We start from the raw sequence: 27,878 nt of genomic DNA on the forward strand, positions 1-27,878 counted from the left end.
GGGGTCGCTATGTTACGGACAATCTCTGTACAAATCAAACGTCACATAAAACCCTTATGGTCTGCTTGACCTGGCGTCTTACGTCATGGAATGTTTCTAAAAATGGACACAGATTTCACCATCTTTTGAAACACTTGTGAAATATTTCATCATTTTAAATCTTGAATTACGAAATTATGCGTAAGCCAAATTTACCTGGTACTGAAACTGCTTCATAATGTTTATCACTAGTACGTCACAAAAGCTGGTTACGTGCGTTTGAAATATCGCAATCAATTCGTCATTTTTAGAATTGCAGTTGGAAAGATTGGACGCATATTAAAACTGTTTTGGCTTGTGCTTACCAACTAGACGAAATTTCCGTCTTTATCTCAGTAATTTGTATTGTGGTGACAAGTTTTCTACTGATAAGCGTTGCACTAATTTTCGACAGCCGGTGGCTTTTTTTTTGCTGAAATACAATTTTTGAAAAAGACGTTTCAGAAGAGTATTCTTTTTCGCGGTCATCGCATACAGACGAGTGGATCCGGGAATTTTATGTTACAATTTTTCCACGAAGATATTATGGTTTACCGCTGTGACCAATATTAAGCTTCGATTCAACAGCTGCAGAAATTAAATGCAATTGGTAAGCAAATGTAAGTGTTATATTTAGAAAGTATTATTATTATAAATAAGTATTATTATAAAGTGTTTTATTTGAGCGAATAATTAGATATCGTGGACCTATCGCGTTTTTTGAATTAACATGTCACTTAACAACAACTACCCAGAGTATGAAACTTAGTGTGTGTTTGTTAATTTACAAAAAAATATTTTTGTCCCGGGCTTGGGGGTAAAATGGACGGAATGGCCCGTTTCGGCTACAGTTTTGAATTGTAGGCTATTTTATTCCACATTATCGTTTCTTTTGCATTCCGACAAAGAAAAATAAACTGAAATAAAATTTAGCGCCAAATGTTTGAACTATTAAATTGAAATGTTTGCTCACATAATAATAATAATATTTATTTGCATCAGACAAAGCTGTCCATATCCAAAACAAAACAACAAAATAATACACAAACTGCAAATACACAAATAACGAACAACAACAACGAAAAACAACGAAATAGTACACAAACTGCAAATGCACAAAATCTCACTAAATAGGCTAGCTACTGTTACAAGTTTACAGACAATGGTACGGTAGTGTTACAAGTTAGAAGAATTGAAAATATTCAGAACGATAAAAACAATCAGATGACATGGCAGCCATCAAAACTAGATTACAGCATACATAGAATTATTATAATGAAGACGGTAATTTGATATACGATGGCAATCGGACCTCATCAGGGAGGCAACAATAGAGTTAGACGATACCTCGCATCTTCCGACAAAAGAAAAAACATATTTCCGAAGTAATGCATCAAATGTTATGATGTTGCACAAGACTTGATGTTCACGTACGCAATAGTGTTTAGGCAAATTGTGTATAATTCTAAATGTAGCCTATTATTGAAGGCAACACGCAGACGATTAATGTCACGTTGATGATAATTTTCCCACAGATGACATGCATACATTGGAGTACAATATGAACGGAATAGAACATTTTTAATATCACTAGAGCACTTGTAAAATTTTGATTTTAATTTGTTGGCAGAACAGTGGATTGATCGCACTTGTCGATTTATATCCTTGTCGCCACACATTGCCGTGTCAAGAAAAACACCCAAATATTTGACACTGTCTACAAATTTGATCCCACTTCCATTGAGCCGTACAGCCGCCCCGATAGCTCAATTGGTTAGCGCGTCACTTCTGGAACGAAGAAGCTTCAAGATCAAGCGGCGCTGGTTCGACTCTCGGGGTGTGCACTTGAGCAACGCACGTTAAGGACTGCTCTCCATACAGCAGCATCTAATGGATGGAATAGTTCCTCAGCAACAAGACTTCAACAATCAGAAACTTCACTCTGTCAATCTCGGTGACCGGGCCTGCGTCAGTGATTCAAAGCCTCTACAAGTATGCGAAACTGCCAGGACTAAGCTCTGCAAGAAGCTTTCCCAGTCCGAGGATAAAGATTCAATCAATCAATCAATCAATTGGATTCAAATTTAACTTTAAGTGATTGGTTTGGAAGTACATAGCAAATGACTTTTTGCAGTTAAAAATGACATCGTTAGAAAGCGCATAATCTTCACGCACATTCAAGATACTCTGCAGACCATGAATACTTGGAGAAATACAACAAATATCATCAGCAAACATGAGATAACTGACAAGTGTATTACCTATGTAACTGCCTGCCTTGGTTTTGCTTACCACAGTCGATAGATCATCCATATACACGGCAAATAAGTAAGGACTGAGGACACCACCCTGTTTGACACCATTGCTGACAGAAAAAGACTGTGAGTAATGACAACCCCAGCGTATGTACATCCGCTGATGGGTAGGCTATACTAGTATACTATACCAATAAACAATTAGACGAACAAGGCATATCGGTACTCCTCGTTGAATTAGTTTCTTGAATAGGAGGTTGTGGTTTACCCTATCAAATGCTTTCGAAGCATCTAAAAATACAGAGAAAACAGGACTTCCACGTTTTCTGTAGTAAGACACAGCTTGCTTAAGTACAAAATGCACATATCTGTGCTATGCTTAGGTTTAAAGCCAAAGTGATTATCATTTGTTGTGAGATAGTCATTAATAAAAAAAAGTACAACATGCTCAAATAGCTTAGAAATGACAGTAGCAAGAGCAATAGGTCTGTAGTTTGCGATGTCTCTCACGTCACCAGGTTTGTTTTTAACAATGGGAACTAATTCAGTTTTAAGACAAGCATTTGGCACATACCTATGAACAAGGCACATATTAAAAAATGATGAAAGATATACACTGATACTGGAATCTGCATAAGCAATGTGCTCAGAAGATATTTTATCACAACAACAACAGAGCAATTTAATGGCAATTTATGAAGCAAAGAAGAAACTGTGTCAGCAGAGGTCAGGAATTGACTAGTATTGTGATAGCCATGCACAGGGTTTTTTTAAGGTTTGGTTTGGGTGACCGCTAAGTAGTTTTAAGAGACCGCAAGTGTTTCATTTAAATACCAAAAAATAGCCATATTTGCTTAAACGAATTATTTATTAGGCTACTGGCAGTGCATAATCACAGAACAAATTTTTCAGGTTCTATCTCATGCAACAAAACAATCAAACAAAGTGTGCTTGTTGGCTTCCGCTTGTTATGTTTCCACACGTAAAAACCGATCATTATGCGCCATAAATCAGAAATAAACATTGACGAGTATTGAAGGTGCACTTCTTTTGTGAATAACTCTTTGATTCAGCTGTTAGCTGTACCTCCACTCCACTTATTCTTTTTTTCCGGACGTGAAGTATTGATCGTAGGCTATATTCGTATTAATTATTGACAAGACATAACGAGAAACAACCATTACTTTTCTAGTGTAGTTGCAAGTCCAAACTTTGGGAAACCGCTGGAGAAATTTGGGGGACCGTTTCGGTCCCCCAAAACACCTAGCTTAAAAAAAAACACTGGCCATGCATATCATTTAAGTGAGATGAAACAAATTCTTCATTGACAACTTTTTAACCAGTCGAGTTTAGCAATTAATTAAAGTGACGCATCCACATGTTCGAAATGTTTTTACTTCCAACAGCACTTCCGACAGAGGTAGGTAATGAACATCTTTGTGATCCAGACTGTCTAATTTTATCCCAAAATGTTTTAAACGAGGAGTCTGCATGAAATGCTTTGGCAATGGCATCTGCTTCATGCTGATCTCTGTTACTTTTGCACTTTCGTAGAGAAGATTTGAATATTTTACGAGTAGCAGACATGGCCTTGTGTAATGTGTATGCTGCCAGTTTTAGGTTTGCCACCTTCAACCCAGTCCACGTACTTAGCTCTGGCTTGCTTGTGGAGGGACTTGACAGTATTGTTCCAACCAGGAGTTGAATAAGAAGATATTTTCTTGTTTTTAACTAAAAGAACTTTTCTTGGGGCATCTAGGAAGACCTCTACGATACTGTCATAAAACTTGTCAATTTCCTTTAAATGAGATTTATCACAGCAGAGAGAGTTTTGACATATGACAGAATCAGCTTGCAAAGAAATATGAGCTAACCTGTGCTTGGTTTCTTGAGCATAGCGTTGTAATTGCTGCTGAGACGCTGCTTTTCAAGAGAAAGTACTTGAATTGGTATATTTGAGATCAATGAAATCCAATGTTGGAAGCGACTTACAGTTGAAATTAACCGATAAGGGTCGATGGCCAGATATAATATAGTCATTGAGGACTTCTACCTTACAGATGGATTGGTGTAGAGCGGTGGAAGTGACACAATGGTCAATCCAGCTACATGTCCCATGAGCATCACTGATGTAGGTAAATGATTCAGCAGGTAACAGGGCCATGTCTGAAATAATCAGATCCTAGTCTGCACAGAAGCTTTTGAACATGCTTCCAAACATATTTTTGTCACTTGCATTAAAGTCACCTAGGATACAAGTGTTGTTGCTTGGACAGTCAAAAAGCATACTTTCTAATTTACCCAAGTATTCTAAGTATTTGTCCTCATTGTTATCACAGCAGTAAGGTAGGTAGACATTTATAAGGACCATGTCTGCTTCCCCTATTGCAACTTTACGGAATGGCCCGATTCGGTGAGTCCGATTCGGTGAGTCCGATTCGGTGAGTCCGATTCGGTGAGAGCCTTTTTCGGTGAGAGCCCTATTCGGTGATTTTTTTTTTTAAATTATTGGGTACCGTAGCCTAATTATTATTGCCGTTATAGGGTTAAGGGATAGGGGTTAGGGGATAGGGGTTAGGGGATAGGGGTTAGGGGATAGGGGTTAGGGGATAGGGGTTAGGGGTTAGGGGATAGGGGATAGGGGTTAGGAGATAGGGGTTAGGGGGTAAGGGATAGGGGTTAGGGGTTAGAGGATGGTGGTTAGGGGATAGGGGTTGGGGGTTTTTTGGGGGTTGGGGGTTTTGGGGTTTTTTGGGGGTTGGGGGTTTTTTGGGGGTTTTGGGTCTTTTTGGGTTTTTTTTGGGAGTTTTGGGTCTTTTTGGGGGTTTTGGGTTTTTTTGGGGGTTTTGGGTCTTTTTTGGGGGTTTTGGGGTTTTTGGGGAGTTTTGGGTCTTTTTGGGGTTTTTTGGGGGTTTTGGGTTTTTTGGGGGTTTTTTGGGGGTTTTGGGGTTTTTTGGGGGTTTTGGGGTTTTTTGGGGGTTTTGGGGTTTGGGTTTTTGGGGTTTTAATTAGGCTAAAAAAAAAATTCAAAAAAATCACCGAATAGGGCTCTCACCGAAAAAGGCTCTCACCGAAAAAGGCTCTCACCGAATCGGACTCACCGAATCGGACTCACCGAATCGGACTCACCGAATCGGACTCACCGAATAGTAGCAGACCCGCAACTTTAAGGCCAATAATAATAGATGAATCATCACTTTGAAAAACAGAAGCAGGAATACTTTTACTCCATAGGATGGCAGTGCCACCATAAGGTCTACCTGTATTCATCTTATCAGAAAAGTCCATTGCAGAATAACCATATGCATAGTGATTTTTGCTAATTGTAGAAAGGAAGTCCAGGCTTTGCTTAGCCAACCAGGTTTCCTGCAGCAATATGATATCATAATCCTTGCATAGTAACTGAACATCATGCAGAGATGATGCCACACCTCTGCAGTTGTATGAGACAGCCTTTAATTGTTCTTTATTGTTTGTTACCTTCCATCAGGAGTTTGTGTGGTTAATTGTAGGCTCTATCCAGTGATGGGCATTATCGGCGATAATTCATCGGCGATAATTATCGGCGATAAATTTTTATTGCTTATCGTTATCGCTTAATTATTTTTTCAGTTATCGTTTATCGTTATCGCCAAAGGCAATATTTGATTATCGCCGGTAATTAATCGCCGATAAATTTTATTTCGGATCAACACACAAGTGGAAAGATCATGAAAAGTAATATTTTTACTAGCCACCTAGTTAATGAAACTAAAATTAAAACCAGTTCTTCTTCAGTGCCTGAAGTGTGTGTGCACAGGTCGTTATCAGGGGAGGGGGCACGCCCCCCTGCAGCGACGGCCCTGACAGCACATAAATTTTTAGAGTTGCAAATTGCAATGCAATGAAATGCATGCAACAAGTCTCTTGTTGTTTTGCTGCAATGGGCAATCGCGAGTGAATTTTACAATTAAAATGTAAGCGCACAGGCGGAACAACTTCCTTTGAAGCGAAGTGAAAGAAATTGGCAAGTGGTTTGTGAAAGTGTCGCAATACGAGGCCGCTTTTACATCGGAAACATGGTCTTTCGCGCCACCTCACGATCAACTATTTTATTCTTGTGTTTTCTTTTTTCGTTGGAAGTGTTAGTTTTTAGTAATTGTCGTAAAAAAATAAAATCTCTCTCGTCAAAACATGAAACTTACTGTTTTAAGCGCATTAAATCTTTAGATGAGTAGATTAACTAAAATTGCAAGAACTTGCCTTGAGACGTGCGGTTACGTCACGAACTCAGATGAAAAGACAAAATTCACACACAATAACAACACAAGATCGGTTATAGACAGGGTTGCCATACCGTCCTTATTTCTAAGATTTGTCCTTATTTGAAGGGACAATATTTTAGAAAAATTAATTGTCCTTATTTCTAAGAAATGTCCTTGTTTTTGACTTGTGTCCTTATTTTGCCTTATTTTTAACAATTACAAATCTTCTATCTTTTTTGGAAATAAGCTTATAATATCAATGTGTAGTATCGATTTGATAAGCGTCCAACATTCCAACACACATCAACTGGACCCTGTTAAAAGATCAAACAATTGAGTATGAGTAAGTTAAGGGGTTAGCGAAACAAACTGATCCGCTAATGGCAATGAAACATGAGTTCTTTGATGAGGTCTCGGCTGTCATTGCTCTGCTTAAGAAGATTTCAGATGTTGTGTTCCGCAAGGACGAACCTGAGGACAAGTGGATGAAGATCTTTACTAGTGACGAATATTTTCTGTTGCTCTATGTCGTGAAGTTCTGTTCTGTTGCTTAAAGCTTTGTGTTGATTGCAGCGGCGCCGCTCACGTGTAAGGTCGCGTCTTCCTTTACACCTTTGTTGAGTTACCATTAACACGCTGCTTGGGTTGAAGTAGGGTGGTGCTAGTATAGTTTTCTGTTGCTGTTACGTGAAGGTATATTTATGTTCTGTTATGTTTTTCAGACGCAGTGCCTATTTAGTTTATTAAACTCATTAAATGGTGTCATCTACTTTTGTTACTTAATTCTATTCGTTACAATTTAATAAACTACATAGAAATCGAAGCTAGAAGAATTGATGGAAAGTGCAAGTCCTGAAAGCAATCGGAGATGGCCAACAATAACTGGAAATGTCTTCAACCAGAAAAGCTATCCGTAGATCCAAATTCACCAACAGCAACAGAAAACTATACTAGCACCACCCTACTTCAACCCACAGCAGAAGACGATTGGAAGTTTTGGTTCAAGACTTTTACAAACTTTGTGGAAGCCATGCCTCGTGCTGAAGGAGAGGAACCAGTCAACAAGCTCAACATATTGACAGCTTTCCTTACGGCAAACACTTACAAAACTGTGTCTGAAGCCGACAATTTTGACGATGCAATAACAGCTCTCAAAAACTTGTACGTTAAGCCAAGAAACGAGATCTATTTGCGACATCTGCTTGCTACTGCACAACAAAAAGACGGTGAGTCAATTGACGAATTTGTTTCACGTCTAAATAATCTGAGCCGAAATTGCAACTTTGTCCCCGTCAATGCAGTAGCTTATAGAGACGACATGAAGAGAGACTCCTTAATCAGTGGGATTTCGTCCACACTCATAAGAGAGCGTCTTCTCGAAAATCAGACTTTAACTTTTGATCAAGCTTACGCCAAGGCTCGAGCTTTAGAATTGGCAAAAAGCACGTCCGAAACGTATTCTCACCACAACATGTGTGCTGTGCAAAGTTGTTCAACTGAGCTGCCGACAGTTCGACATGAGTACACTCAAAGTAAAAGCGAAGATTCGTCCAGCCAGGATCGCACAACCGCAGCAATAAGACAAACTAAAAAGCACATATCGAACAAGTTTACATGCTTTTTTTGTGGTAGTCGTAATTGGCACCGCAGAAATCAATGTCCTGCAAAAGACGAAAAATGTGATTATTGTGGCAAAACTGGCCATTATGCTAAGTGTTGCTTAAGTCGTAAGGGTGTTGTTACAAGCAATTGCATAAACTCACCTCGTCTAGCTTCAATGTCTACACTGCATTCTACATTTTCTAAACATGTTGTAAGTGAAGTGAAAATTAACGATGCCTTCGCTAACGCTTTAATCGATACTGGAAGTACAAACAGTTATTTAAGCAAGACCTTTGTGGACAAAAACCACATTAAATATACGTCTCTTCGTTTCGTTGCAAACATGGCTAACACTTCGTTAAAAACCGACATTTATGGTATTTGTAATGTTAAACTGAAATTTGCCAATCACTTTTATGAACAGGCAGAATTTCTTATTATGCCTGAATTGGTTTCTGACGCAATCATAGGCAATGATTTACTCGAACGCCATAAAAGTGTAACTTTTCAATTTAATGGTAATTTGCCTGAACTTTTTGTGTCATCTGTTATGCCTGCAGCTCAAGTCGAATATCCTGAGTTGTTTTCACACTTGCTACCTACATGCAAACCAATGGCTGTTAAAACTCGTAAATTCTCATCGGCTGACCAAGAACTAATTCGAATCGAAACGGAACGATTATTACGCGAAGGCCGCATAGAGAAAAGCAATTCCCCATGGAGGGCCCAGCCCTTGATCGTCGACAATGGTAATGGAAAGAAGAGGATGTGCATTGATTACAGCCAGACAATCAACTTGTATACCTTGCTGGACGCTTACCCTTTGCCATCCATTGAATCCATAGTAAATGAAGTTGCCAAGTGGAAGTATATATCCACATTAGACTTAAAATCTGCGTACCATCAAATACCAATTTGCCCCAAAGATCGCCGTTATACCGCATTTCAGTCGTCGCACGAGCTGTACCAATGGAAATACTTACCATTTGGATTGACAAACGCGGTACCCGCGTTTCAACGAGTAATTAACAACTTTATTGCAAAACACAAATTAAAATGCGTGAATGCCTACTTGGATAATATCACCGTGGGAGGAATGACACAACAAGAGCATGATAACAATCTCGCAGCACTACTCAAAGCTGCTAAAGAAGATCACTTTACATTTAATGAAGCAAAAAGTTTGTACAACCGCACTGAAGTTTGTTTGTTGGGTTACCAAGTTGGAGCTGGAATTATAAAACCAGATCCCCAACGTATCAAAGCATTGCAAGATTTGCCGGTACCAACAACAAAGAAAGAATTGCAGCGAATCATGGGATTGTTCGCCTACTACGCCAAATGGATCTCTAACTTCTCTGCAACAGTTAGGCCACTCGTGCAAACAGAAAAATTGCCTTTAAGTTGTGAGGCTTTGGCTGCCTTGAACAAACTGAAAACGAAATTAACCCATGCTTCTTTACAACCAATCGACGAATCTATTTCTTTTACTGTAGAAACAGATGCTTCAGACTTTGCCATTGCCGCAACATTAAATCAAAACGGCCGTCCTGTAGCATTTCACGCGCGAACCTTATCAACTTCGGAGCAAATGCATTCAGCAATTGAAAAGGAAGCCTACGCAATTGTAGAAGCATTAAGAAAGTGGAAGCATTTACTGCTGGGAAGACACTTTAACTTGATTACGGACCAAAGAAGCGTTTCCTTTATGTTCGATTTAAAACATCCTTCCAAGGTAAAAAATGATAAAATACAACGTTGGCGTTTGGAACTTTCACCTTATAACTTCTCTACCGTTTACAGACCAGGAAATAAAAACATTGCACCTGACACCTTCTCTAGAGCAACATCGGCATCTGTGACAACAACATCAGAAGCCGCTTTAAAATTGCTACATGAATCACTTTTCCATCCTGGTATTACACGATTGTGGCATTATATAAAAACGAAAAACCTCCCTTATTCTTTGGAAGCCGTGAAAGCCGTCGCAATGCAATGCAAAGACTGCGCCGAAATTAAAGCAGCTTTTTATAAGCCCAAAGAGCAACAACACCTCATCAAAGCAACCCAACCTTTCGAAAGAATCAGTATGGATTTTAAAGGTCCTGTAGCATCTGCCACCAAGAACAGATACTTGCTGGTGATCGTGGACGAATTTTCTAGATTTCCCTTTGTATATCCGTGTGCCGACATGAAGGCATCTACTGTTATCGAAAAATTATGTGATTTATTTTCCGTGTTTGGATTTCCGTCGTATGTCCACACCGACCAGGGTGCAAATTTTATGTCGAGCGAACTGAAAGAGTGGCTGCATGGAAAGGGTATTCCGACCAGTCGGTCTACTAGATACAACCCTCGAGACAATAGCCAAGTGGAACGATATAACGGCATAGTGTGGAAGGCTATTCTTTTGGGACTGCGAGTCAAAAAACTACCCGAGACTTTGTGGGAAAACGTGTTACCCGATGTATTACATTCGTTACGTTCACTTTTATGTACTGCTACAAACTGCACTCCCCACGAGCGTATGTTTTATCATTCTCGTAAGTCTTCAAATGGGGTATCGATGCCTGCCTGGCTAAAACCAGGACCGGTGTATGTAAAACGTCATGTACGAAACAAGAGCGACTTATTTGTTGAAGATGCCGAGCTTATTGAAGCTAACCCCCAATACGCTCACGTACGCCTCAATGATGGACGTGAAACTACTGTATCATTGCGTGACTTAGCACCTAATCCTAAACAGATTACCACCACTCATGATGACGAAACGCTAACGGAGCCATTAGAAATTGATTTTGGAATGTTGGAATCAGCTCAACCTCGCTTGGATCCTGCTCCAATTTTACAAAATGTCGAATCTTCAGAAGCTGGTCCTACCAATCCTGAACAAAACTCATCGTTACGTCGCTCCACACGAACATGCCGTCCTGTTGTGCGCTATGGCTTTGATACGTGACTTAGTTTTTGCAATTTATGTATTTATTTACTGGGCTTGGCTTGAATCCTTGTACTTGTTATAATGCCGTGATGTAATTTATGTAGTGTCGAGTTTTCCATTTAACCGGGGGTGAATGTCGTGAAGTTCTGTTCTGTTGCTTAAAGCTTTGTGTTGATTGCAGCGGCGCCGCTCACGTGTAAGGCCGCGTCTTCCTTTACACCTTTGTTGAGTTACCATTAACACGCTGCTTGGGTTGAAGTAGGGTGGTGCTAGTATAGTTTTCTGTTGCTGTTACGTGAAGGTATATTTATGTTCTGTTATGTTCTGTTATGTTTTTCAGACGCAGTGCCTATTTAGTTTATTAAAGCCATTAAATGGTGTCATCTACTTTTGTTACTTAATTCTATTCGTTACAATATGTAGTATCGATTTGATAAGCGTCCAACATTCCAACACACATCAACTGGACCCTGTTAAAAGATCAAACAATTGAGTATGAGTAAGTTAAGGGGTTAGCGAAACAAACTGATCCGCTAATGGCAATGAAACATGAGTTCTTTGATGAGGTCTCGGCTGTCATTGCTCTGCTTAAGAAGATTTCAGATGTTGTGTTCCGCAAGGACGAACCTGAGGACAAGTGGATGAAGATCTTTACTAGTGACGAATATTTTCTGTTGCTCTACAAGCTGGTTAGCGTCATCGTCTCTCTTCCGGTCAGTAAACCAAGAAAAGAAACAGACTTAGTGAAATGACAGATCTCCGCTACATGTAAAGGTAAGCCTAGACTTGAGCTGTCAGGAGATGCAGAAAGTATTTTCTACGAACAAAGAGTTGCTGAAACAGATCGTTTCTGGCAAAAACTATCGCCTTTGATATCATAGCTCTCATAAATACAAAGATTTGTTCAAAAACGTTTGTTTCGTATGAAAATTTAATTTTTAGGTTGTCCTTATTTTGGGGTCTATGTCGATGGCAACCCTGGTTATAGACTGTAAGATCGATTTTTTTTCTAGCATGGCGATATAACTTTAATCCAAAAATTATAACCGAATGCATAAGTGCCATTTAGCTTAAAAAGTTAACCCATTTGTGCCGAAAGTGAAAGTAAAAAAAAATTCGGAAAGTTCACCGTGGTACTGCGTTAACTGCTCCAAATCCAACCTTTGAAATGTGTGAAAAATAATCCGGAGTTTCGAAATTCTACTTTTATATTGAACAATCTATGTAGCAGAATACCATCAAAACGTAAAATTAAAAAAGAATTGTTTATTTTAGTTGTGTAAGCCCAAAATTTTTATGGTACACATACGTACCATTGTCCCTTAAAGGGTTAAAACATCCTTCCAAGGTAAAAAATGATAAAATACAACGTTGGCGTTTGGAACTTTCACCTTATAACTTCTCTACCGTTTACAGACCAGGAAATAAAAACATTGCACCTGACACCTTCTCTAGAGCAACATCGGCATCTGTGACAACAACATCAGAAGCCGCTTTAAAATTGCTACATGAATCACTTTTCCATCCTGGTATTACACGATTGTGGCATTATATAAAAACGAAAAACCTCCCTTATTCTTTGGAAGCCGTGAAAGCCGTCGCAATGCAATGCAAAGACTGCGCCGAAATTAAAGCAGCTTTTTATAAGCCCAAAGAGCAACAACACCTCATCAAAGCAACCCAACCTTTCGAAAGAATCAGTATGGATTTTAAAGGTCCTGTAGCATCTGCCACCAAGAACAGATACTTGCTGGTGATCGTGGACGAATTTTCTAGATTTCCCTTTGTATATCCGTGTGCCGACATGAAGGCATCTACTGTTATCGAAAAATTATGTGATTTATTTTCCGTGTTTGGATTTCCGTCGTATGTCCACACCGACCAGGGTGCAAATTTTATGTCGAGCGAACTGAAAGAGTGGCTGCATGGAAAGGGTATTCCGACCAGTCGGTCTACTAGATACAACCCTCGAGACAATAGCCAAGTGGAACGATATAACGGCATAGTGTGGAAGGCTATTCTTTTGGGACTGCGAGTCAAAAAACTACCCGAGACTTTGTGGGAAAACGTGTTACCCGATGTATTACATTCGTTACGTTCACTTTTATGTACTGCTACAAACTGCACTCCCCACGAGCGTATGTTTTATCATTCTCGTAAGTCTTCAAATGGGGTATCGATGCCTGCCTGGCTAAAACCAGGACCGGTGTATGTAAAACGTCATGTACGAAACAAGAGCGACTTATTTGTTGAAGATGCCGAGCTTATTGAAGCTAACCCCCAATACGCTCACGTACGCCTCAATGATGGACGTGAAACTACTGTATCATTGCGTGACTTAGCACCTAATCCTAAACAGATTACCACCACTCATGATGACGAAACGCTAACGGAGCCATTAGAAATTGATTTTGGAATGTTGGAATCAGCTCAACCTCGCTTGGATCCTGCTCCAATTTTACAAAATGTCGAATCTTCAGAAGCTGGTCCTACCAATCCTGAACAAAACTCATCGTTACGTCGCTCCACACGAACATGCCGTCCTGTTGTGCGCTATGGCTTTGATACGTGACTTAGTTTTTGCAATTTATGTATTTATTTACTGGGCTTGGCTTGAATCCTTGTACTTGTTATAATGCCGTGATGTAATTTATGTAGTGTCGAGTTTTCCATTTAACCGGGGGTGAATGTCGTGAAGTTCTGTTCTGTTGCTTAAAGCTTTGTGTTGATTGCAGCGGCGCCGCTCACGTGTAAGGCCGCGTCTTCCTTTACACCTTTGTTGAGTTACCATTAACACGCTGCTTGGGTTGAAGTAGGGTGGTGCTAGTATAGTTTTCTGTTGCTGTTACGTGAAGGTATATTTATGTTCTGTTATGTTCTGTTATGTTTTTCAGACGCAGTGCCTATTTAGTTTATTAAAGCCATTAAATGGTGTCATCTACTTTTGTTACTTAATTCTATTCGTTACAATATGTAGTATCGGTTTGATAAGCGTCCAACATTCCAACACACATCAACTGGACCCTGTTAAAAGATCAAACAATTGAGTATGAGTAAGTTAAGGGGTTAGCGAAACAAACTGATCCGCTAATGGCAATGAAACATGAGTTCTTTGATGAGGTCTCGGCTGTCATTGCTCTGCTTAAGAAGATTTCAGATGTTGTGTTCCGCAAGGACGAACCTGAGGACAAGTGGATGAAGATCTTTACTAGTGACGAATATTTTCTGTTGCTCTACAAGCTGGTTAGCGTCATCGTCTCTCTTCCGGTCAGTAAACCAAGAAAAGAAACAGACTTAGTGAAATGACAGATCTCCGCTACATGTAAAGGTAAGCCTAGACTTGAGCTGTCAGGAGATGCAGAAAGTATTTTCTACGAACAAAGAGTTGCTGAAACAGATCGTTTCTGGCAAAAACTATCGCCTTTGATATCATAGCTCTCATAAATACAAAGATTTGTTCAAAAACGTTTGTTTCGTATGAAAATTTAATTTTTAGGTTGTCCTTATTTTGGGGTCTATGTCGATGGCAACCCTGGTTATAGACTGTAAGATCGATTTTTTTTCTAGCATGGCGATATAACTTTAATCCAAAAATTATAACCGAATGCATAAGTGCCATTTAGCTTAAAAAGTTAACCCATTTGTGCCGAAAGTGAAAGTAAAAAAAAATTCGGAAAGTTTAAATATTGCATAATTACAGTATGACCTAAAAATGTATCACAATCATTTTTTTCCTAATTGTGTTTGTACTTTTTGAGAAAAAAGCCGTCCTATATATAAGACGCTAGGCAAATCCGTTATCAAATTTCACAAATTTCTTGTGCGTAATGCTAAGTGTATCAGCTTCGCGCACAGCGCCGTGGAGCGTGACGCTCGCGTTCTGATAAGATTTTCCTTTTTTGTGAGTAAACGCGACCTGGCAACACTGGACACACTCAGTAGATTTTTGCAGGACGGTTTACTGTGGAATAATAAAACAACGAATTAAGCGGTTCCCACCAAACATGCCAGTGCACTTACCAAACTTTTATGTGCTCCACACGTACTGATCACATTGAATCACATGACAATTCACAGCCTAATTGTCTTGAAAAACATGAATACAAAATAATTAGGCTAACTGTACAGTGCACTAAAACCGAACACACACGGATTTCACTAACAAAAAACTACTGTACAATATGTTCACTATAAACTTAAGAATTCTCTTACTACCTCAAATCGGCTGCTGATATTTACAGATAAAAAAACTGCACATAAAAATATTAGCTAACTTGCTTACAAAACAATTCTGTCACGGTAAACTTCGGAAGGTTTCGCAGCAGCACACGACAACTAAAAGTGGTAACCGCAACTACGAAACAATAATAAAAAATAAAGGGCGTAAAATCTCATACACTCCCCCACCAAAATGGGGACTGCAGAATCAGTACACATTTTTACAAACACGATACAGAAGATTTTACGATCACATACCGCATCACACTGCCTAAACGACAGAGAAAGCGGATCGTGTAGCAAGAGCATTGCAATACAATAGAAAAACGATGACATCAACTCTACTCTTTAGCAGGAATTAGTACGGACAGTTTCACAATAGGTCGTTCACGTACACCCTTTTGTGTAAGTACAGAACAGCTACGAACGACGCCGTGTTTATCATGATTAACACTAATTACTCTACCCAGAGGCCAATCACACCTAGCGGAATCCTCACTAGCAATTAAAACAATGTCGCCCACTGTGACATTTCGTCTCAGTTCATGCCATTTTTGGCGGGTCATAATTGTGTGGGGGTATTCTTGTAGCCACCTATCCCAAAACTGATCAGCAAGGTACTGAACGACACGGAACCTTTCTCTAGCATAACAATCCTTTTCATTCGATAGAGTAGGGGGAAGAGCGACAACAGTGTTCAATTTTAGCAAATGATTGGGAGTCAAAGGTAACTCTTCTCCTGCCTCCAACGGCACATCAGTCAATGGACGAGAATTCACTATGCATTCTATCTCAGTAAGTACGGAACTCAAGGTATCGTCGGTGATTACTCGATCCTTTAGTACAGTCGTTAATATCCTACGCACTGTCCTAATCATTCTCTCCCAGCAACTTCCAAAATGGCTGGCTGGGGGTGGGTTGAAACTCCATTCTACGGCGTTTTGTCAAAGATAATCATGTATCTGAACCACGTTCCATTCGGCTACTGCTTCTCGCAACAAACGTTCGCCACCGACAAAATTGGTACCATTGTCTGTGTAGATTTGGGACACTGGTCCACGTCTTGAAATAAAACGTCTCAAAGCATTGATAAAGGAGCTGGTTGTCATATCAGGAACAAGCTCGAGGTGAACAGCTCTACTTGTCATACAGGTAAATATACAGCCATAGCGCTTGTGTTCGGTGCGCTTCACTTTGACGTGCAGTGGGCCAAAGAAATCAATGCCACAATGACTAAATGGAGGTTCATGTACTCGCAGTCGGGCAGAGGGAAGATCAGCCATAACTTGTTGACCTAATCTGGCTTCTCTCTTCAAACAAGAGACACATTTACTAATAAAACGGCGAATCATAACTCGAGAGTTCACGCACCAATAACGCTGACGCATAGCATTTAGAGTAGAGGTGACGCCCAAGTGTCCAATATTGCGATGATAATGGTCAATTAATAATCTGGTCAAGTGCGAGTCCTGTGGCACAATCATTGGATGTTTTGCATTGTAACACATGTTGGCGTTGTCAAGTCGTCCACCAACTCTCAGAACTCCTTCAACCAAAACGGGGTCAAGCTTGTGCAAAGCATCTGATTTCTTTAATTGAGCATTTACATTCAAGTTATTTGAGTGTTTGAACCACAAAGGGAGTTGATTACGTTGCACATATTTAACGAGTGCAACTTCACTGTTATATAATTCGGTTGCCGAAACTGGTCCATTAACAGCGAAGTTCACTCCATTGCACTTCGATCTCAAATAGTTTTTAAAACGTAACAACCATGCTGTGGACACATTCAGTTTATGTAAAGATGAAAACTGAAGAAGTAATCGATCGGTTGGTTTGCAGTCAACTTCAGATAGACTAGAAAAAACCTTAGCTTCATTGACAGCATCAAAGAGTTTATAAGTACAGGAATTTGGCTTCAGATTATCCAATGGCTTAGGCCAACTCTCTGGGTTTAATTTTAAAAACTGAGGGCCTTCCAACCACATACCGGACTTCAACATGGCTTCAGCAGTGAGTCCACCAGAAGCTTGATCAGCTGGATTCAACTCCGTGGGGACATATCGCCAGTCGTATACACATGTATGTGCTTGAATTTTTGACAAACGATTTCGGGTGTAAACAGGAAAACTTTTACAATCTGCCAACAAGCTACGCAACACTGCGGCAGAATCAGACCAAAATATACAGGTGCAGTCATTTAACTGCAACTGGCGTTTAACGTTTTGCGCCATTCTTACGGCATCCAATGCAGCTTCAAGTTCAAGCTATGGAATTGTTCGTTTCTCGGAGTCGGCTAAAAAGGATTTTGCAGTTACAATGTTACACTGAGCCTTTCCATCCGAATATATTGTACGCAAATAGCAAACAGAACCTCTCGCATTATTAGAAGCATCAGCGAATATGTGCAGTTGCTTCCCAACAATAGGCGTGTTGTCAGACCTCATCTCATAAAAACGTGGTATGCGTACATCACTCAACTGTGCTAGACTTTGAACCCAAGTTTCCCATTTCTTGCCAATAGAAACAGGCACTCTTTCATCCCAGTCCAAAGCCAGCCTACATGTCTCACGAAACAACAATCGTGCGGCGAGAACTACTGGCACGACCAAACCTAAGGGGTCAAACAAGGAGTTCATAATAGATAACATTGAACGTCGTGTCAGTATTCTATCAGGAGGGTTTACGAAAAAGCGAAAGTCATCATCAACTACATTCCAAACTATCCCTAACACTCTTTCATGCTTGCCGGCCAAGTTCAATTCCTGCATAGGTTTCGGCGCATTTGGTTCTTGAAGGGAGTTAGTCACTTCATTACAAGTGGACACCCATTTTGTGAGATTGAAGCCGCCCAGAGATAAGAGCTGTTTTGTATCACTGGCCAATTTTATAGCAGCTTCTTTGTTGTTAGCGCCGGAAAGAAAATCGTCCACGTAAAAAGAATTCAACACGTTCTGTGCAACATTAGGGTCAAAAAATTTACCATACTCTCGAGCACATGTGCGCAAGCTAAAGGCGGCACAACTAGGCGATGAACGAGCACCAAACAAGTGCACTCGCATTCGATAAGGGACAGGATTTTGCTTGATGTCGCCATGAGGCCACCATAGGAATCTGAGAGCATCACGGTCTCGCACTGTCACTTGGTGAAACATCGCTTGTATATCAGCAACAATTGCAACACGGTGGCTGCGAAACCTCATCAGCACACCTACCAAAGAATTGACAAGATCGGGACCTTTCATCAAATAATCATTTAAAGATTGATCATGTGATTTTGCAGCACAGTCAAACACAATGCGCGTCTTATCCGGCTTTTTTGGATTTATGACTGGGTGATGTGGCAGATACCATGTTTTATTTTTGGTGTTAATTTATTTTCAGGCACAATTTCAGCATGAGCTTTCTCAACATAATCTTCCATCTGTTTCACATAACGTTTGCAAAGCTCATCATCTCGCAATAACCGTTTTTTTAATGTGGATAGACGTTTTTCAGCCATGCTTTTACTTTCAGGCATTTCAACGGCATCATTTTTCCAGGGAAGAGGTAGCTCATAATGCCCATCAGAATGGACAATATGGCGTTTCATCATTTCGTGAGCAATTACATCTTTTTTTGAGTATTTCAACCCAAACTCTGCTGCTTCTTTGTTGTTACCAATCCATGTGAGCAAATCTTCAACATGGGGTATGTCATGCTCCAACGGTGAAGGATACATAGTTCCTTCATCATCAATAATTACATCAGACAGCCGATGAAAAGAATCCAGAACTGGAAATTTCTTGCTGCTCAACCAAGGCAGGACCTTTCAATAGCCAGCCTAATGGCGTCTTCACTGCGTCCGGGTACTTTGTTGAGTCAGGGGAGAATCTACTTTCAAGACACCGATGCAGCATCACATTGTCATTGCCTAACAGCAACGTCACATCTCCAGTCACTAAATTAGGAAAAGAAACATCATGCAAATAATCTAACTCACTCAACAAAGTGGCATCAGACATATTGTTGGGTTTGGCTGGAATCTCATCCAACACAGCAAGGCCATTAAGTTTATATTCTCCTTCTTCTACCAAAGGAAGCACAGTTAAATTAGATGAAGTATTAATAACTTCAGGATGGCTAGTGGTGAGGGTTCTTAAAGTAAACTGGGTTTCCACATTATCAGCACAACTCACATTCAACTCATCAAGCAAACTTTGCTCACAAAATGATTTGTTGGAGCCGGAGTCCAACAAAGCATAGGTTCGTGTCTTTTTATCACCACTTCGTACCTTTACAGGTACGATATCCAAATAAGGTAAGGAATTCATAGGAACAAGTGAACATTGCATACAATTTCTTGCTTCGGGATTATTCGCTACCATCGAAGCACTTCTTTGGCCAGTGGGGGGCAAGTATAACAAGCGATGGTGACTCATACCATGGCACTTATCTAAGTTACATCTCACAGTAAGTTTGCATTGGTTTGCTCTGTGGCCTCGGTATAGACAATTAAAACATAATCCAAGTTTCGATGCAAACATTGTTCGCTCCCTAGGAGTTTTTTGTTTAAATAGAGCACAGTTATCTAATTTGTGCTCTGCATTACAACAAACACAACGCTTTTGATCATATTTTGAATGTTGGATGGGTTTGGATGATTCATCAGCTAAAGCTGTCAATACCCGGTGACTACGGCCATTGTCGTTTGTATTACTCCTTACAATTTTTGGAAATAGCATTTTTACTATACACTGAGTTAGCCTTCAGTGATTGATGGATAACAAATTCTGCAAAGTCTGAAAACTCAGCCACTCTCCCGTAGTCCTCTTGCACATTCATAGCTTTATCTACTCAATCTTTTCTTAGATCCACAGAAAGTTTATTAACAAGAGAACTAATGAAGTCCACAGAATTCATGGGTGAAGGTGTTCCAGCATCCTCCATTGCTGCCAAGCATCTTTTCATTAAAACTGCAAAACTTTCTAATGCCTCTGCATCATTTTGCGAAATTCTAGAAAAATCTAAAAGACGATGCTCACAACATCGTGAGACAACGTGTGGTTGGCCGTACCTGCTATACAACTCATGCCACACCATACTGTACGCTCGAGACTTGTTTCGTTCACTGGCAAGATGCTTCACCTTTTCATAAACAGATGTACTGCAATGTTGGAACAGATAAACCAATCGAAGATCATCATCATAAACTTTATTTGCCACATTGACCTCAAACCGATTTACAAAGGCCCAATAGTCCATGGGGTCACCTTCGAATTTCTCCACAGAGGGTTTGGGGAGAAATCGATCTCCAACTTCAATATGACGACACTGAGGTACAACAGGATCCATGTGATGAGACTGAGGTATAACAGGATCCATGTGATGAGACTGAGGTATAACAGGATCCATATGACGACGCTGAGATGCAACATGATCTATGTGATGAGACTGATGTGCAACAGGATCCATGCGATGAGACTGGGGAACAACTGGATCGATATGGGGAGACTGAGATACGACAGGATCAATGTGAGGAGACTTCTTATCCTCTGATTGATAGCAGTCTAGGGTGATATAACTACTCCTTTGCGACGTGGTATCCCACAATTCAGCCTCAGCTTCTGCCATTTCAATTTTTCTTTTTATCTGATTTCTTTTTTCAGCTTCTTCCTCATCGAGGTGCTTCAAAGCGAGTTTGGCCAATTCAACTTTTATGCGCCCTTCTCTACGTTTAATACTAATTGAACAATGACTAGAATGATGGCTTTTAGTTGAGTGAGCCTGAGAAACACCCTCAACCAAGCTTTTGGATTTTGAAGCCCTCCCTGTGGAATGCACCGCCACCTCCGAACCAGGCCCATCTGTCCTACCCAACACCTCCCACGAACCACGCTCTTTTGCAGTCACTTGATCAGCCATGGCCCCCAAGCAGATAAATTACACCAAGAACAAAAAATGCACAATAAGCTACAAAAAGCACAAGAATATCAATATAAAGGCACAAGAATTAATATGAAGGCACAAGAATAAATTATTGTTCAATCCGCAAGAGAAAGATACCTCTTCGTTTTTGATGAAAAGTTTGTAGACTGAACGAAGGACACCTCTTCGTATCGACCAATATTGTAAACTGAGAGAAGGACACCTCTTCGTCTCCATGAAAAAGTTTGTAAACTGTATCAGCTTCGCGCACAGCGCCGTGGAGCGTGACGCTCGCGTTCTGATAAGATTTTCCTTTTTTGTGAGTAAACGCGACCTGGCAACACTGGACACACTCAGTAGATTTTTGCAGGACGGTTTACTGTGGAATAATAATACAACGAACATAAATACATAAAACAACGAATTAAGCGGTTCCCACCAAACATGCCAATGCACTTACCAAACTTTTATGTGCTCCACACGTACTGATCACATTGAATCACATGACAATTCACAGCCTAATTGTCTTGAAACACATGAATACAAAATAATTAGGCTAACTGTACAGTGCACTGAAACCGAACACACACGGATTTGACTAACAAAAAACTACTGTACAATATGTTCACTATAAACTTAAGAATTCTCTTACTACCTCAAATCGGCTGCTGATATTTACAGATAAAAAAAATGCACATAAAAATATTAGCTAACTCGCTTACAAAACAATTCTGTCACGGTAAACTTCGGAAGGTTTCGCAGCAGCACACGACAACTAAAAGTGGTAACCGCAACTACGGAACAATAATAAAAAATAAAGGGCGTAAAATCTCATACACTAAGCGTTATTACATTTTACTTATCGCTCAAAGTGATAAATGGGAAATGTCTTGTTCATGTCTTGTCATGTCATTATTGTCATCGAGCATTTTATTGAAATGAAAGTTCAAAAAATATGAAGATGAAAATTAGTAAAGTAACACAACATTACTGAAACAAGTCATTGCGGAATATGATATTGCTTGAAGCATTTGACATGCAGACCGACATCACATTTTTTGCATCTTGTAGTAGTTTTTGCATGACAATAGGCGGATCGAGTTGCGTGGTAAAATTATACTAAATACAGTATAACCTTTCTCATTTACTGTAGCCTACCTATGCGACATAGCCTACCTCAATCAAATATTTTTATTCCCACTAATACAGTGCCTACATTGTAATTCTTATCTCAACAACTCAGCGTTCTGCCATTGCTTTAATGATGGTGTTCACAAGGAAAACAAAAAAAAATTATCTGAAATTATCAGTAAATTACGATAATTATGTTATTGTTCTTAAACAAACACGACTAATTTGACAAGCTTGATGGATTTCACAGTATGCACATTTTTACTACCAATAACGCTTAAGATTACTGATAAATTTTCAAGCATTTTGCGTTTTTGGGAATTTTTTCAATTATTGCTGACTTTGCTGTAAACACTAAACAGCCCTTTAAGCAGAAAGCAAAATACAAAGTTTGGAATTTTTTATGGTATTTTCATTTGATTTAATTATTATGCCTACTGCACGTAGATTCTGCAAGATTCAACATTCAACAGATCCGCTGTTATAGGTGGCTTTAACTGCTTTACCGGAGACATTTTAATCTTATTTCTGAGAATCATGGCAGCAGCTTTGATGATGTCCTGCTTTGAGTAGTATTTGTGGGCAGTAATAATTATTATTTCTTTCTGCTTTGTTTATCTGTTTTAATATTGGACCCAAAATACCTTTTCAGTTTTTCACACAGAAATTGTGCTTTGAAACTTAGATTTGCGATTCCTTCTTCAGAGAGAAATTACTGATAAATTTTCAAGCATTTTGCGTTTTGGGAATTTTTTCAATTATTGCTGACTTTGCTGTAAACACTAAACAGCCCTTTAAGCAGAAAGCAAAATACAAAGTTTGGAATTTTTTATGGTATTTTCATTTGATTTAATTATTTTGCCTACTGCACGTAAGCGGCAGTGTAACTCAATTGATAAAAGCATCCAACTGGTATCTGAAGGTATAATTATAAGCACGGCGGTTACCTCAGTGGTTTGATTCTGGATCAAGAGGTTGAAGATTCGATACCCACTACCGCTATTGCGATTCTATTTATGCATAACTTACGGTACAAAAAGTTTTGTCCCTTGACAGTATATTATGTTCGATTTTTCGGCATGTTGATGAAAATAGTTCGTGCTGCATGGGATGGGCCACTTGGGGCAGCGCTAATCAGGAAAAAAAAATTATCGTTATCGGACATTATCGTTATCGCTTAACTTTTTTTTGATTTATCGTTATCGCTTTAGGCATTTTTCGTTTATCGATTATCGTTATCGCTTAATTGAAAAATGAGTTATCGCGCCCAACACTGGCTCTATCCTAAAATTCTTAGAAGCATTGAAGAATCGTTTTACTAAGATACCAGTAGGCCAGTTGGCAGTATCCAGACATGTTTTCATTGGGATTCCTGAGACAGAAACTTTAAAAGAACAGTAGTGATCAAATTTTGTTTGCAACTTCATGCAGCTTATATCAGTGGCTTCAGGAAATTGCTTCGATGCAAAAGATGTGATGGTTTCTGTAGTTGTGTCTGGCTGAAGCCTTGACACAAAGATGTGTACAGGCATGTGTGTGGCTTTTAAACTTGATGAGGAATCAAGCTGGACCAGACGTGGCTTGCGCCGTCTTTTCTTGACTTTAACCCAATTATCCTTTCTGACATTAGATTCAGTTTGGACCTTATCAGAGGTAATCTTGTGGGGGTACTTAGGATGATTATCCACTGTAATCATGGAGTTGTGTCTTTTCCCTGCATTGGAATATGACTGTTTAGCAGGGTCAGGTAGTAACAGTGTAGCTGGTTGTTCAGTAGTTGGAGACACACTTACTGCCACCGCCTTTTCATGTAAGCGTTTGATTTCATTAACCATTGCTTTCAAATCAGATATGGAGCTGGTCAATGCATCAATGAAAGCGCCTTCAGATTCCTTGAAATGTTTCAACTGCCTCATGTTATTTTTCAGTGTGAGGATGTCATGAACCATGCTTGCTGCATCTACATTGTGAATATCAACAGATGGGAAGTCACATGTGGCTGTGACAAAAATTGGAGTTTTAGACTGATCATCATGACCTGACATTTCATGTAAAACTTCAAGAATATCTTTCACAGATTTTTCCAGCTTTGAGAGGCCTTTTCTAGTCACCAGTCTTTTATTGCTCTCATCTTTGTAGACCTTTTCATGCAGTAGCCTACTGATTTTGCTTCTGCTATGATATTTTCCTCATAATGATCACTCACAAGCTTGATGATAGTGTCACTATCAACCATGCTCATACGATTGTACACAAACCACAGCAAGGAGTTGATTACTAGCCTACTTCCTTCATGTTGTTTAGACGTATTCAAATTCACTTTTTATTTCAATTATCATTACAACAAATTTTAATTAAATTTCATTCTTAATTCACCTTATTCAAATAAAATCGACATTCACCTTATTCACATAAAATCGACATGTATCCTAATTGCTACGTCACCATCTGTATACAAACTTAGAATTAGAATCCTCAACTATTACAAAATTCTAAATCCAACGACGCCTTCTGTTTATTTAGAGAATGTTGTATTTTATTCCACAATATCGTTTCTTTCATAGTTGAAATAAACGAAGTTTTAGATGAGAGGGGTTTAGACCAGGGGTCACCAATCTACGGCCCACGGGCCCGAACCGGCCCGTGAACTGATTTCATCCGGCCCGCCACGTGTTGCGGAAATAACAGCTGCACTACAACTGTTAAGGAAAAAAGTTACCAAACTTTTTGTAAAGAACTGACGTTGCTGTTTATCATTAAGCCACCACAAATGGGGACAGCCTAGGAGAAATCTGGAAAGATGTAATGTTTTTTCAAGAGCACGATGCCCTGTAGTGTATCACAACAGGGGATAACTTTTCCAGCAACCTTTCGATTTTCATCACAACTTTGCTATTCCACCGCTGGCTTTGTTATTTATTGTGCTCAATTCAAGTCAATGGAGATTCTAAATAGTTGTATATCTTTTCGCAATTTGCATCTGGCCCGCAGCTGTTAATCTCGCAGCAATCCGGCCCTCAGAGAAAAAGTTTGGTGACCCCTGGTTTAGACCTAACCACTGAGATCTTAAATCATATTTATGACACCGGAAACATCCCTAGTGATATGGTACGTTCCATATTCATAACTTTACCAAAGAAAACCGGAGCAACAGAATGCTCACTCCACAGAACAATTAGCCTTGTGAATCATCTAACAAAGATCTTACTCCGAATCATGATGATGAGATTGAGACCAAAACTAAAATCGGAAATTTCAACAGCACAGTTTGGATTTGTTCCAGACAAAGGGACCACAAAAAGGAATTTTTACATTAAAAATGATAACAGAGAGATGTATGTCCGATTCTTCTGTTTATTTAGAGAATTTAAATCATAATATCTTCGTGGGAAAGTTGTAACATAAAATTCCCGGATCCTTTCGTCTGTATGCAATGACACTGAAAAAATAAATACCCTTCTGAAAACGTTTTTCAAGAATTGTAATTCAGTAAAAATAGCCACTGGTTGTCGAAAAGGGGAGAAACACCGTACCACTAAAACTTGTCACCACAATACAAATTACTTGGATAAAAGATGGAAAATTCGTCTAGTTGGTAAGCACAAGCAAAACATACCAACCTTTCCAACGACGATTCTAAAATGACGAAACTGACTTGAGATATTTCAATGCACGTGACATGCTTCTGTGACGTAACAGTGATAAACATTGTGAAGCAATTCTCAACAAGTGTTCAAAGAAATTGTGCAATGTTTTACAAGTCTTACGAAGTATGTTGCAATCTCGGCTCATTTTTTGGCAATTTCCATGACATAAGTTATATGACGTTTCATTTGTAGAGAAATTGTCCGTAACATAACGGCCCCTAGTTATGACAGTCTAACATGGCATAACTAAAAAAGAATTTAAGGACAATCGTGAGCCAATAAATAAAAACACGCGGTACACAAATTGTTTGAATCACTCACGGTTAGGTTAAAACGCAAATACAAAGGGTATGCAAAGAATGAACAACAATAAGAATAATACACGAAGATACATGAAATTGGTACCATATGTACACGCTATATACAATGGTTGCGATAATAACCGACTGTTCTGGGCTCAGACAAGTGTCGGCCACCCCAGACAGAACTAACAAGTTTGTGATACGCTCGTATTTGCTCGTATTTGTCGCTATTTTTTTAATGTGTCCTATCATCAGCCGGCATTTTCCGCCATGACCATGTAATGCTACGTTATTGCAACAAATTTTTATGCTTGTATTTGTCACTATCTTTTTAATGAGTCCTTAGCCTACTTAGTAGCCTATGTGCTACTTCCTAGCAGATGCTACGACTCTTATAGATTCTTGTTTAGTTTCTTACATCATCAGCCGGCGTTTGCCGCCATGACCACGTCATGCCACGTAAATTTAACAACTTGTATGCCCGCATGTAGGCTATCGCTATTTTTTTGTAATGTGTCCTTATACTGCTTATGTGTTACATTCTAGCAGGCGCTACTTTGCAGCAATTTCGTTTCAGACGCGCCTATCAACACGGTTGCTGCGAGACTTCAAGGGATTTCAATACAGTACCACGATGATGTCACGACAGACTCACTGATGAGAACACTTCAACATGGCACCACAGCACCCCATGTTCTCCACGACTTGCACTGAGTTGCACAGTCCCTCATCACATGCCTCAACACGAAATGCCTCAACCACCAGATGCCTCCACGGAGATGACTTCTATACGGCTATCCACAGCCGCCGACGCAACTCCAGCTTGGTAAACCCCATTTCTGCCGCTACTTCCTACTAGTAACCTCATGAGGTTTTTGCTTTTTTTCTCTCTATATCCTACTAATGTACCGTAGTTATTTGCAGAAATGTTTGGGAAAAAATGTCCAGTTATTGGGAAAATCAATCTTGCCATGAGTTTTCAAAATCTTTCCAGTTAAGGAATTTGTTTATACTTTATAGTGTTGCATATTGTATGAAATGCATTAGGCTAACATTTTTCTTTAAGTTAAATGTAGCGTCATGAATTTTGGAACTTTTGTATTTAGTATATTGTAACTTGGGCAGAATGTTAGGCTTCGATTCAGTAGCCTATCTGCACAATGTTAAGGTAAAATAATGCAATTAGCAAGCAGAGGTAAGCTTATTACTGATATTCATTAGGATATATAGGCTACACTTCATTTCTTCATCGGCGGAATTTTGAAACCCTGCTGGGTACTGGTAATCTTATGAGTTTTTTTGCTTCTTTCTCTATATCCAGTATCCACCCTTCTCTATGCATGTGAAACCTGGACATTATACCGCCGTGACATCAAACGTCTTGAAAATTTCCAGCAGAGGAAACTGAGGCAAATGCTAGGCACTCGTTGGGAAGATTGTCTCACCAACGATGCAATGCTTGATCGCGCTAGGTTGCCCAGTCTAGAAGCCACCATATTGCAATACCGCCTTTGCTGGACAGGACGTATCGTGCGAATGGACCCAACAAGGCTCCCTCGAATAATGCTTTAACGTGAGCTAGAGACAGGGAAAAGACCACCCACAAGATAAAA

At 39.6% G+C, this 27,878-nt stretch overlaps 3 protein-coding genes across 3 annotated transcripts; all 3 read right to left on the minus strand.

The window, feature by feature from the left end:
* Positions 1 to 15,619: 15,619 nt before the first annotated feature.
* Positions 15,620 to 16,156, minus strand: LOC145788311 (uncharacterized). The gene has a single exon (XM_082600092.1). The coding sequence runs from the start codon at positions 16,154 to 16,156 to the stop codon at positions 15,620 to 15,622; it is 537 nt and encodes a 178-aa protein (XP_082456218.1).
* A 66-nt stretch (positions 16,157 to 16,222) lies between these two features.
* Positions 16,223 to 17,512, minus strand: LOC145788315 (uncharacterized). Its single transcript, XM_082600095.1, has one exon. It carries the CDS (start codon positions 17,510 to 17,512, stop codon positions 16,223 to 16,225), a length of 1,290 nt encoding a protein of 429 aa, XP_082456221.1.
* A 33-nt stretch (positions 17,513 to 17,545) lies between these two features.
* On the minus strand, positions 17,546 to 18,523 carry LOC145788322 (uncharacterized). Its single transcript, XM_082600103.1, has one exon. The coding sequence runs from the start codon at positions 18,521 to 18,523 to the stop codon at positions 17,546 to 17,548; it is 978 nt and encodes a 325-aa protein (XP_082456229.1).
* Between the last annotated feature and the right edge of the window lie 9,355 nt (positions 18,524 to 27,878).

The sequence above is a fragment of the Aplidium turbinatum genome, chromosome 1 (assembly GCF_918807975.1).
Source record: "Aplidium turbinatum chromosome 1, kaAplTurb1.1, whole genome shotgun sequence".
Taxonomy (NCBI): domain Eukaryota; kingdom Metazoa; phylum Chordata; class Ascidiacea; order Aplousobranchia; family Polyclinidae; genus Aplidium; species Aplidium turbinatum.

Coding starts and splice junctions, on each gene's coding strand:
- LOC145788311 (XM_082600092.1), bottom strand. CDS start 16,156: ATGATTAGGACAGTGCGTAGGATATTAACGACTGTACTAAAGGATCGA.
- LOC145788315 (XM_082600095.1), bottom strand. CDS start 17,512: ATGGCGCAAAACGTTAAACGCCAGTTGCAGTTAAATGACTGCACCTGT.
- LOC145788322 (XM_082600103.1), bottom strand. CDS start 18,523: ATGAAAGGTCCCGATCTTGTCAATTCTTTGGTAGGTGTGCTGATGAGG.